The 11991-nt window shown below is 39.5% G+C and overlaps 1 protein-coding gene across 1 annotated transcript in view; it reads right to left on the reverse strand.

Annotated features, from left to right (window-relative positions):
• Window positions 1–4891, reverse strand: part of SYT16 (synaptotagmin XVI) — a 278525-nt gene extending 273634 nt beyond the window's left edge. Inside the window, exon 1 of the mRNA XM_006864575.1 lies at window positions 4319–4891. Within this exon, the coding sequence (XP_006864637.1) occupies window positions 4319–4820 (502 nt within the window). The 5' untranslated portion in view covers window positions 4821–4891. The remainder of the gene's footprint in view (window positions 1–4318) is intronic.
• Between the last annotated feature and the right edge of the window lie 7100 nt (window positions 4892–11991).

Below are 11991 nucleotides of genomic sequence, written 5' to 3' on the forward strand. Positions count from 1 at the left end.
AAAAAAAAAAAAAAAAGTGCAAGCTCCAGTTTCAGTCTGCCTGAGCATAGTGTCTTTCTAAATATGTCGTTTTGAACTTTCTAAGCATATTTTATCAATTGTAAAGCAGGAATAATAATGGTATCTACCTCTTACAGTTGTATTCTGGCCTTCTTGATGATCCATCATTATCTGATGGCCTAACGGATACTTAACACTGTGCTTGATATTAAAGATACAGAGATAAATCTAAGCGTGGTTCCTGTCTTCTGTGTTGTTGGGTGGCATTAAGCCAATTCTACTCATAACATCTCTATTTATAACAGAATGAAACATTCCCCAGCCCTGTCCCATTCTCACAATAGTTCTTATGTTTGAGCCAATTGCTGTAGCCATTGTATCAGTCCACCTCATTGAGGGTCCTACTCTTTCTCTCTGGCCCTCTACAAAGCATGATGTTCTTCTACAGGGACTGGTCCTTCCTGATAATTTGTTCAACACATTGTTAGATGACGTCTCACCGTCCTCACTTCTAGGGAGCATTTTGGCTATACTTCTAATACAAATTTGTTCATTCTTCTGGCAATCCAAGATGTATTTAATATTCTTTACCAACATCAGAATTGAAAGACATCAACACTGTAATTCAAACATCAAGTCTTCTTTGGTCTTCCTTAGTCATTGTCCAGCTTTCAAATGCATATGAGATCATTGAGAATACCAAGGCTTGGGTCAGGCACATCTTAGTCCTCAGAGTGACATCTTTGCTTTTGAACTTTAAAGAGGTGTTTTGCAGCAGATTTGCCCAATGTAATACAGCTTTTGATTTTTTGACTGCTGCCTCCATGATCAGTGATTGTGGATCCAAGTAAAATGAAATGCTTGACAATTTCAATATTTCCTATGTTTATCATGATCCCTGCCTTCTAGTAAGTTATAATCCAGTAAATAAACACCTTCTGAATAGACAAATGGGCATAACTGTTTTACTGCCATTAGATTATTAAAATAATTATAAAAATTAACAAAAATGCTATGTTAAAAAAATTAACAAAAATACTTAATAGATTAAGCATCTATTAAGTCAATGATACAATCTTGCTTGCTGAAAGTGAAGAGGACTTGAAACATTTACTTATGAAGATCAAAGCACAGCCTTCAATATGGATTGCATCTCAATGTCAAGAAAACAAAAATACTCATCACTGGACCAATAAACAACATTCTTATCAATGGAGAAAAGATTGAAGTTGTCAAGGACTTCATTCTTCTTGGATCAACTATCAACACTCGCAGAAGCAGCAGTAAAGAGATCACACGACGTATTGCATTGGGAAAATCTGCTGCACAGGAACTTTTTAAAGTATTGAAGAGCAGAGATTTCAGCTTGAGGGCTAAGGTGCGCCTGACCTAAGTCATGGTATTTGCAATAACCTCATATGGATACAAAAGTTGGACAGTGAATAAGGAAAAACGTAGAAGAATTGATGCCTTTGAGTTGTGGTGTTGGAGGAGAACACTGAAAGTGCCATGGACTGCCAAAAGAACCAATAGATCTGTTTTGGATGAAGTGCAGCCAGAGTGCTCCTTGGAGGCCAAGATGGCTAAGCTTCATCTCTCATAGTTGGACATATTGTCCGGAGGAAACAGTCACTGGAGAAGGATGTCATGCTGGGTAAGGTGGAGGGTCAGAGAAAAAGAGGAAGACCCCTAACGAGATGGATTGGCCAGGTGACATCATTGATGGCATCAAGTGTGGCAGCGGTAGTGAGGTTGGCCCAGGATCGGACATTGTTTCGTTCTGCTGTGCATGGGGTCGCTATGAGTCAGTTCCTACTCAATGGCATCTGATAACAAACAACAAGTCAAACTCCTGTCAATAATTTAGATACAGTTCAAGTTTGGCAAGCATTTTCTAAAAGTAGAAATTAAAATAAAATCTAAGAAATTCTGTTGCTAAGACAGATGTTTCTAGAATTATCTCTACAGATATTTCAAATGATTGAAGATTACAATGATTACGTTTACCACATTCAGAAAGAATATCAGTCCATCTCAGTTTTCACCAATTTAATTTAGCACTTCAGTGTTACTGTAATTTGAATATCAAGTAAAAACTTTAAGAATCTCAAATGCATCAATTCTTCTACATTCTACCTTATTCATTGTACATTTTCACATGCATATGAAATTATTGAAAATACCATGGCTTGGGTCAGACACACCTTAGACCTCAAACTGATAATCTTTACTCTTGAACACTTTAAGAAGTCTTGAGCAGCAGATTTGCCTAATGCAATACAACTTTTGATTTCTTGATGCAGCTTCCATGAGTGTTGACTGTGGATTTCAAATAACATGAAATCTTTAACAAGTTCCACCTTTTCTACATTTATCATGATGCTATTTCTTGGTCCTGTAGTGAGGATCCTTGTTTACTATTGAGGCACAATCCATACTGAAGCTGTAGTCTTTGATCATCACCAGTATTTTTTTTAAGTCCTCTTTGCTTCCAGTAAGGAAGGCTGTATCACCTGCATATCACAGATGTTAATGAATCTCCCTTTAATGCTGAAGCCATATTCTTTTTAATATAATCCAGTTTCTCAGATGATTTGCTCAACATGTAGATTGAATGGTGGTGGTGATGGCTGTGTGCTGTGGAGTCAGTGCTGACTCTCAGTGACCCTAAATACGGATTTCAAGGCTATAAATCTTTATGGAAGCAGAAAGCCTCATTTTTCTCCTGTGGAATGGCTAGTAGTTTCGAACTGCTGACCTTGAGGTTAGCAGTCCGACTTGTAAGTACTATGTTCCCAAAGCTCCTTGTAAATTGGATAAGTATGGTAATGGAATACAATCCTGGCACACACTTTTCCTGATTTTTTAAACTATCTGTATCCCCTTGTGCTGTTCTAACAACTACCTCTTGGGTTTATGTATCAGTTCCTCAGGAGAACAGTTAAGTGTTCTGGAATAACCACTCTTTGAAATGTTATCAATAGTATTTTAAGATCCACACAGTTTAAGACTTTATGCAAAGTCAATAAAGCACAAGTAAACACCAATATATAGACAGATAGATAGATAGATAGATAGACAGACAGATAGATAGAGACTGACATAGATAGATATATGTATATATATGAAATGATGTGTCCTTTTATGCCAAGACTTCAAGTGTCTGGATAAAAAACATTTCTAAAAAGAGAAAGCTAAGGGGAATTATCATTGAAAGTGAATAAAGAAACAATGACATATTTCAAAAGAAGTCAGGTTTCTCAAAGAACTTAATGATCTTTTATATTCCTGAAATGACCCACTAATCTGTGTGAGTTTTGTATGCATTAAAACCACACATCATACATAAACACCCAATCTTTATCTCTGCATATCATATAATTCTATCTCTCAACCAAGTGGAATGTCCTTACATCAGGCTTAAAATCATAGAAGCATGAGATTTTTGTGCCAGGGCACACTACAGCCACTTTTACAGCGGTAATTACATTTTCACCATATTTATTATGCATTTACTGAGACCTGACTCTGTTTTCAGTTCCAACAGGATAAAGGTCTATGAGTAATTTTCTTTCTTTTTTTTTTTAACTAAATGTGCCCTTCCCACTCAAGGCTAAAAGAAAATCAAGCTATTCTTATTTCAAAGATTTCCTATCTATTGTCATCCCACATCACATCTCAGCAAAACACTGTGAAAAGTGTTCTTGGAGTGTTATCAACTAAAAATTCTTCAGCAAGTATGGCTTTTTGCACAGGATTTCACACTGAATAATATAGTAACACCTAGAGATTCCTAACCCAGAGGGGAATCAAAAGAGAGAACATTTTAAGCGATATTTTAAAAACCATGACATGTATACAAGGAGCTTCTCAAATAGAATCCAGAGACTTCTGGATTTCACCAGTTTTCACCAGTTTCCTTGCTTGACACGACTTTTTTGGAATATGGCACCCACAAAAATGGTGGCTCTTCCAAAGTCTTGTGTTCATATTCTGAAAACATTCCATGGACTGTATCTCTCAATAAGAAGCCACTATGTGGAAAGTTATTGTTATTGTTGTTATGGGCTGTCAAGTTGGTTCCTATTCATATCAACCCAGTACAGAGTTTCCAAGGAGTGGCTGCTGAGTTTCAACCACCAACCTTGTAGTTTAAATGGACTTTACAGTCCAGTGCTTATCCTACAGTGCATAAGAGGACTCTGTGGAAAGTTATACGCAAGAAAAAAATAAAACTCCTATTATAAATAAGTCAAAACAAATGAGTAGAAAGACCCTTTGAAAAAAACCCAGAAAAAGTGATTTCTAGCTAGCTTACCTTGCTTTTTTTCATTAGCATTTTCTAAAGTACCAGCAAGCTGATTGCCAAAGCTGTGTTGAAGGCCACTGCTTTGTTTTTCATGTTGATGTTCTTCCTCAGCAATAGAAGAAAGCACATGAGGTGGGTTTTGGTCATCAAGGGTCTGGTTGGGCCACTGGGACATGAGAGAGCTTGTGTCCTTGGAGTGTTGGCCAATGCTGGTACTTGAACTTTGGGAAGATCCCTGCAAATTGCTTTTACAACATGAGAAATGATCCACTTCATGAAACAAGGACTTTCTGTCCTCTCGACACCTATCATTGTCTTTTTCTTCATCTTCAAAGTAAGTTTCCTGAATCTGAATATCATCTAAATCCTGGTCATTCAATTGAGAGTCTTGCTTGCTAAAATTAACCAGTGACACCGCTAATGTATCTCCTGCTTGCTGGAGAGCTTCATAAGCTCGAGACATCCAGGAAGACAGAGGCTGGAAGAAGTTCTGAGCATCCTGAGACTCCATGGCTAGCTAACACCATGGCCAGTTAGCTGATGTCTACAAAGTCCACTTTTCAGTTCCTCATGTTTTCTGGACTTGTGTGAACTACAGAATAAGCATGATGAAAAATTTAATTGGCAGTCTCTTAATGGCTGTGAATAGTTCACTCTCAAAACTTCTCAGCTGAAACAGAGGAAAGAAATACTTACACCTGTTAAAGTTAGAACCTCAGCACCATCACCAAATACCTACAATCAATTTTAAACAGCATTTGGAGACAAAAAGAGGCCATCAGTGAAATATTCATACAGTGAAATTAAAAATGATTTTGTGCAATGTCTAAATGTAGATTATTTCAATGTGTTGTCACCTCTTCAGGCATGTGCAAAACTTCCATTAGCAGTAATGGGCTCTATTCATGTGGACTGAGAGAAATCTATCCCCTCCAGACCATACTTAATAGTGTGAAAAGGATAAATGAATCTTCATTAAATATCAGTTGGGCATGACATTTCAAAATCCAAGAAAGGTTGGGTGTTCCATCTACAAACCTGCAGATCCCAGAGAGCAGGCTAATAAGCATCTTTGCCTCATGACTCAAAGATTTATCTTTTCTAAAGAAATTTGTGCCTGGAATTAAGCTTTTAACAAATTTTAACACATTTTAAAAGACGATTTTATATTTTATGCAATTTCTAGAAATTACATATATTTTTCCCATGGGGAGCAAATATAATCACTGAAAAATATGTGAGTGGCAAGAAAAGAATCTAGCTTACTGGAGTCATGACCTGAGAGTTCCTTCTTTTGTCTCTGTTCAAACTTCCCAAAAGATAGCTGCTGTCCAGAGCGTCTCCACAAGACTCCTGAGACAGACTCTTTACACAAGATTCACAACCAGACAGAAGTAGCTAGGCCATCAACAGAATAGTAGACCCTAGAGAAAAATAACTACATATATATGTGTATGTAACAGGTATGTGTACATCTTATGGCCTGTATATATAATTTAACTGAATGCTCACAAATTTCCATGAAGTTTGCAGGTAGTATTATCATCATCAATTAAGAGATAAGGAAACAGATGATTTTTCCCAAATCTTGAAATGTTATTATCAGAGGGGTTCAAGTCAGAATTAGAAATACAGCTCTCCTGTTCCCTTTCCATCAGCTACTTTTCCCACGATGTCATAAAAATTACAGACATTTGGCATGTACAAAGCGGCTTCAAAAAGTTGGTGGAAATTTTAAATTATCATTTAATTCCATCTTTCCACAAACTTTTTGAAGTCCCCTCATATGTTTGACACCACCACCATCTCTCCGTTTAAACTAACACAAGTCTTTATAGAACCAAAGTTACTTAAATTTTAGGTTTTCTATTCAATTTTTGGTGACGACAGAACGTATAGAGTACTTGTTACTGAACTTACTTGTTCTAAGGTGATTCTAAACATACTCTTTGGAGACAGAGTAAGGTGGTTCTCTGTCAAGTAAATTCCAATGCATGGTTACCCTTCTTTTCTTACTAAATGCATGGAGACTGCAAGTTTCTAAGAGATAAAAAGCATGATAAAGTACGGTAAGTAACTGGATTCCATATGTCTGATTTATGGACAACTGGTACTTGCCCTTTAAGGCTAGGTAACATAACGCTTATCTTGAAAAGAATGAGCCAACCCGATTGAAACAAATTCTTCATCACAATCACCTGCATTTGCTGCATGTGTAGCTTTTAAAGTATTGAAAAGGTTTCGAGCCTTTTCTTGCACTAGAAGTCCTGGTGTGGCACAGTAGGATAAATTCCGGGCAGCTAACTGCAAGGCTGGCAGTTCAAATTCACCAGCCGCTCCTCGGAAAGCCTATACATGGTCGCTATGACTTGGAATCGAGTCAACACTGAAGGTTAAATAAGAACCATATACACCTCTTTAGCTTACTTACACATCTGACTGAAAGGCACACTTAGAAACTGGTCTCATTCGTAATCCGGGACTGCCTGTACTTTTGAGGAAAGGTTGGAACACAGTAGCAGAACCTTGACATTTCCACAGCTAGTCAATAGCTGAGGATGAATATCATAAATGACTGCAGAGCTTAAATTCACCACTTGTATTTAATTGCCCGATGACTTTCATAGCAATGGCTTTGTTTTGACGGAAACTACTAGCAATCCCTGAAGGCGCTCTGGTTACGAATCAGGCTACGAACCGCAAGGTCAGCAGTTCGAAACTACCAGCTTTTCCGCGGGAGAATGATGAGGTGTTCTGCTCCTGTAACGATTTACAGCCTCGGAAACCCAGTACAGGGTCGCTATGAGTGGGAACCGACTCCACGGCACACAACAAAAACTAGCAATTCCTAAGGTTTCAATCCCCCTTGACCTCATGTTACTACATTTTATAGGATTTCCTGTACACACATTCATTGCTTACATATCTTCAGGAAACATCTAACCACATACATGCGGGGGCTCCAAAAAGTTTATGAAAAAATAGAATTAAAAGATAAGAGGTAGGTTAGAAATGTAAAGGTAGACGTTTGGTAGCAAAAGGAAGGGAGTGGTTGACTTTCCAGTCCAGGAGCAGAGAGGTTCCAGGGACCATTAAGGAGAAGAGTGGAATGCGGGACCCTATCTAGAGAAACAGTGACACCAGAGATAGAGGCAGACAATGACGTGGAGAGATGGAGCGGCTGGAGACTTTAGACCCAGAGGCTGTGTGCTGACGACTGGGGGCAGGCTGGCAGGGTATACCGTTTGGTTGGTTGATGATGCATGGAGGGATTTGTAACCATGATAATGAAATGATATACGATAGGATGAATGTAAAGCTAATGTTCTCCCATGTAAACTATCACACAAGTCACAATAAAACATTTAAAAAAAAAAAGATAAGGGAATTTTCCCACAAATGTTTTGAAGCCCCTTCATGTGTCTGTGCTCCCATCGGGTTTTTTTTTGTTTTTTTGCTTTGTTTTTTTCTTAAAAAAGGAAAGCAGCTCTCATTTTGTTTAGTATTCCCCTTGTTGTTGTTGTTATGTGCCGTGGAGTCGGTACCGACTCATAGCGACCCCTGCACAGGGTTTCCAAGGCTGTTAATCTTTTCGTGAGCAGAACACCTATCTTTCTCCTGCGGAGCAGCTAGTAGTTTCTACCTGCTGACCTTGCGGTTCACAGCCCGATTCGTAACCACTACGCTACCACAGCTCCTTAGTATTCCCCCTTAATCACTTCAAAATCCCAAACCCAGGCTCTTGTAACTCTGGATCATGGGTGGGATATAAGTAGAAGAGGCAGAGGCCATGACTCCCCGTGAGCTCTTGGGCAGGCAGCATCCACTACTAACGCAAGAAAAATATTGGGTGGGACTGGACTCCCTCCATTCCTTCTCTTGCTTGCTTCCTCTCCTTAGGTTCCTGTCCCACCTTCTCAACTGCTGCTGCTGCCACCCTTGCTCCAGCCTCCAACTTGAGCAACAACAGCAAAGGCAAGCAACAGCAGTAGCAGCAGCTGAGACAAGAACCAGAAGCAGGTTTCCATAAGGTGGTTTTTTTAAGGTTTTTTTATTGTGATTGAGTGAACATTTACAGAGCAGATCATCAGTTTTACATTCAACAAATCATACACCTTGTTTCATTACATGATTATAATCCCCTCCATGTACCATCAGTTAACAGTATTTCTCTCTATTCACTTTAGCTCTTTTTTTAAACACTCAGACATATGTAATAATTTATACCACCAAAGGGTACATTCTGCAAGTCTGCCTCCTGGCCACCAGCTCTTAGTCCCTCACTTCCCATGAATCTAGAGTCCTCAGCTGCTCCCTCTCTCCATGTCCCCATCCCAGCCTCCATCTCTGGTATCGCTGCTTCTCTGGATAAGGTCTCACATTATGCTTGTGCTCTTCTCCCTTGATGGTCCTAGGGTCCTTTCTTTCTGGACTGTAAGATTACTCCATTTTTGTTACAAAACTTCTACTTTTAGTCATGATAACAATTATTCACTATTGAATCATAAGAATCTTATCCCCATCTCTTTTAATCAGACCCATCCAAAGATGAAAACTATTCAGTGGGGACTCTTTTTTCCCCACACTATTAAACTAAACTCCCTCTTGAAATCTTGTAAGCCAGTCACTTCGTGCCTTTATCACCCCCTCATTTTAGGTAGCCAATGTCTGAATTGCCCATCCCTATCTACCCTGTGTACAGAGGGGATAGCATTGATACTTGATATGAAGACTCCTTCCCTTTCTGTTGGTATTTAGAGTTACTACCTCCATGGGTATAGAAAAAGTTCATCAAATTATAGCAATTTACCCTCGTTTCCTTTATCAAAAATTGTGAGGATTTTTCTTGTTGGTTTTTTTTATCCTCCCCTAGTCGAGTTCTGATTATGAAGCCAATGAGGCTAGGTCAAATGGGTACTATCTGCAACTTTGGGTGTTCTTGTGTGCCTCCTCTCACTCCATATCAGCTGGATGTTTCACTCTCAGCTCTAGCCCTCTGTGGTTATGTCCTTGTTCATAGACTCAGGTGTTTCCAGGTCTCACCACACTTTGGACCAACCAGCCCTTCCTCTTCTCTCCCTCATTTACAGGTCAACGGGAGTCTGTGGAACGTGGCTGAACTCATCCCATTTCTTCATTGCTGCCTTTCCCCCTCTTCCATTCACCAGTAGACCAATGTGGTGGTCAGCAAGCTTGCATGCCTGCTCATGTGTTTCCTTTGAGTTTCAGTCTTAGAGGGGGTTTTGTCCTGTAGGAACTTGATTGCTTGCCTTGATGGATTTCCAGAAAACAACTTGCTTATTCTTGTAGTAGCCAGTCATACTGCCATTTTTGTTTGGAGTTTTTCCTGATGGTCTTTCTTTGAAGATGTATCTTCTGTCACTCTAGCTGTTTCAGGCTGGTCTGCTTGTCCTTTCTAGTGAAAATGTCCCACCTCAGAAGATTTTGGACGGGGCTCAGGATTCCACCTAAGGTCCTATACACTGCAAAGGCTCCACAGGAGGCCTATTTCACTAGGCAAGTTCTAGAACCCCTTTTGGGTATTCCAATCTGTTATAGGCTGAAAACGGGCTTACAAGCTTTCTGTAATTATGTTTCCCAACATTCCTTTCTATCTAACTCAAGTGTTCATTTTACAATAGTAGGCAAGGGAAACCAATATACATAAGACAGTCACACACCTTAGTACTATTTCCCCTCTTCAATCTATGCCTAGATCCCTGTATCACAGAGCCCTATTCTTTCAAGTTTGAGCATACATCACTATTTACCTCTGTCCCATTTAGCCCATACAAACCTGTCTCAGTGTTCCCCTATCTACCGTGTTCTTCCACCTCCATAAGGTTTTAATATGGTGTTTGAATAACATCCAAATCACATAACATCCTATTCCACGGAACCTGTTGAGGACATTAGTGATGCAGACCTGTATTCTCCTAAAAAATTCTCTTCAGCTTCTGTGATTCATCCATGCATTTATTCATTCAATAAACAAATATTAAGTATCTATTAATTGTCGGGCACAATGCCAGGCATAAGGGAAGTCTGAGGCCTCTGTCCTAGAGAGTCCACATTTCAGTTGAAGGGAAACTGAGCTCTCGCCATTTTCCCCCTACACTGAATAATTTATGTCTCTATTCAGGCTCTTCCTTGTCTTCCCACCAACTCCATACTCAACCATTCAGTCCTATAGCTTCACTGTCTTTCCGCTTACGATCATCAACTAGTACATTTTGTTGTTGTTATTAAGTGTCATCAAGTTGGTTCTGACTCATAGTAACCCTATATGGGTTTCCAGGGAGCAACCAATGGGTTTGAACTGCCAGCCTTGTGGTTTACAGTACAGTGTGTGTCCTATAATGCCATACCAGGAGCACCTTCTAGTAACTCCAAAATATACATCTGCAGCCCTTTGCTAAATCCTTTTTACAAGGCTTGTATCTTTGTTTTCTAAGCCAGTGGCTCCCAGTCAAGTAGGTTCCAATGCATGGTTACTCCATGTAGTCAAAGTAGAATGACTCCAGAGGATTTTCAAGGCTGTCGATTTATGGAAGAAGATATTCAGTCCTATTTTATGAGACACCCTTAGATGAGTTCAAACCTTTTAGCTAGCAATCAAGTGCTTAACTGTGTGTACCACCTAGGTATTCTCTCAAAGACTGGTATTTCAGAATTACCTGGTGAGCTGACAAAGAGCACAAAGGCCCAGGTCAGTTGAAGAACTAGGGCTTGACCTGGGTCTTTGAATTTTTGCCAGATTCTTCAGAATGGTTATGATACTCACCAAAGTTTGAGAAATATTTGATCTCAAGAAATAACTTCACTTGATCTTTGAATTTTTTGCCAGATTCCTCAAAATGGTTAAGATATTCACCAAAGTTTGAGAAATATTTGAGCTCAAGAAATAACTACACTTGGCAGTCCCACTGACATCTTAGCTTCAGCTCATCAAAGCCTAGCTCACCACTTTTACTACTAAAAGTGTTCAACTTTCTAGACTTGGAACATTCTAGTGAGTGATCACTTCTTTCTTTTCAACATTCCCCCTTACATGCCTTCCATTCCAAGTTCTGCAAGTGTTTGCTTAATGAAGAATCTCTTACATGTTATTACCTTTTCCCAAACTTGTATTCCCTTAGATGCCTCTCTTGTTGATTTTAACCTGCAATTCCTCCTTTGTGCTTTCTTACTGCAACTTGACATTTTCCCAGGTTTACTGCCTGTCTTTTCCCCTAGAATGGAAGCTCCATGCAAGACAGGCATCACCTGCTTTAACCTCTATTTTATCCCCAATGCCTAAAAGTGGGCCTGATGGTCCTTAGAGTTGTCCTTAGTGTTCCTTAGAGTTGGTTCTGACTCATAGTGACTCTGTATAGGGCTTACGAGGTTTTAAATCTTTACTGGATCAGAAATCCTCGTCTTTCTACTGTTGAGTGACTGGTAGATTCTAGCTGTTGATCTTGCAGCTAGCAGCCAAGCTCACAATAAAGTGTGCCTGTTATTAAGCGTTGTCAAGTCAGTTCCATCTCATAGCGACCCTGTGTAGGATTTCTGAGGACCAGTTGGTGAGCTTGAACCACCGACCATGCAGTTCAAAATCCACCGCATTAACCCACAGCACCACACCAGGACTAAAGTGTGCCTTGTTGTTGTTGTTGTTGTTAAGTGCTGTCAAGTCGATT

Source organism: Chrysochloris asiatica, unplaced genomic scaffold (genome assembly GCF_000296735.1).
Source record: "Chrysochloris asiatica unplaced genomic scaffold, ChrAsi1.0 scaffold00067, whole genome shotgun sequence".
Classification (NCBI taxonomy): domain Eukaryota; kingdom Metazoa; phylum Chordata; class Mammalia; order Afrosoricida; family Chrysochloridae; genus Chrysochloris; species Chrysochloris asiatica.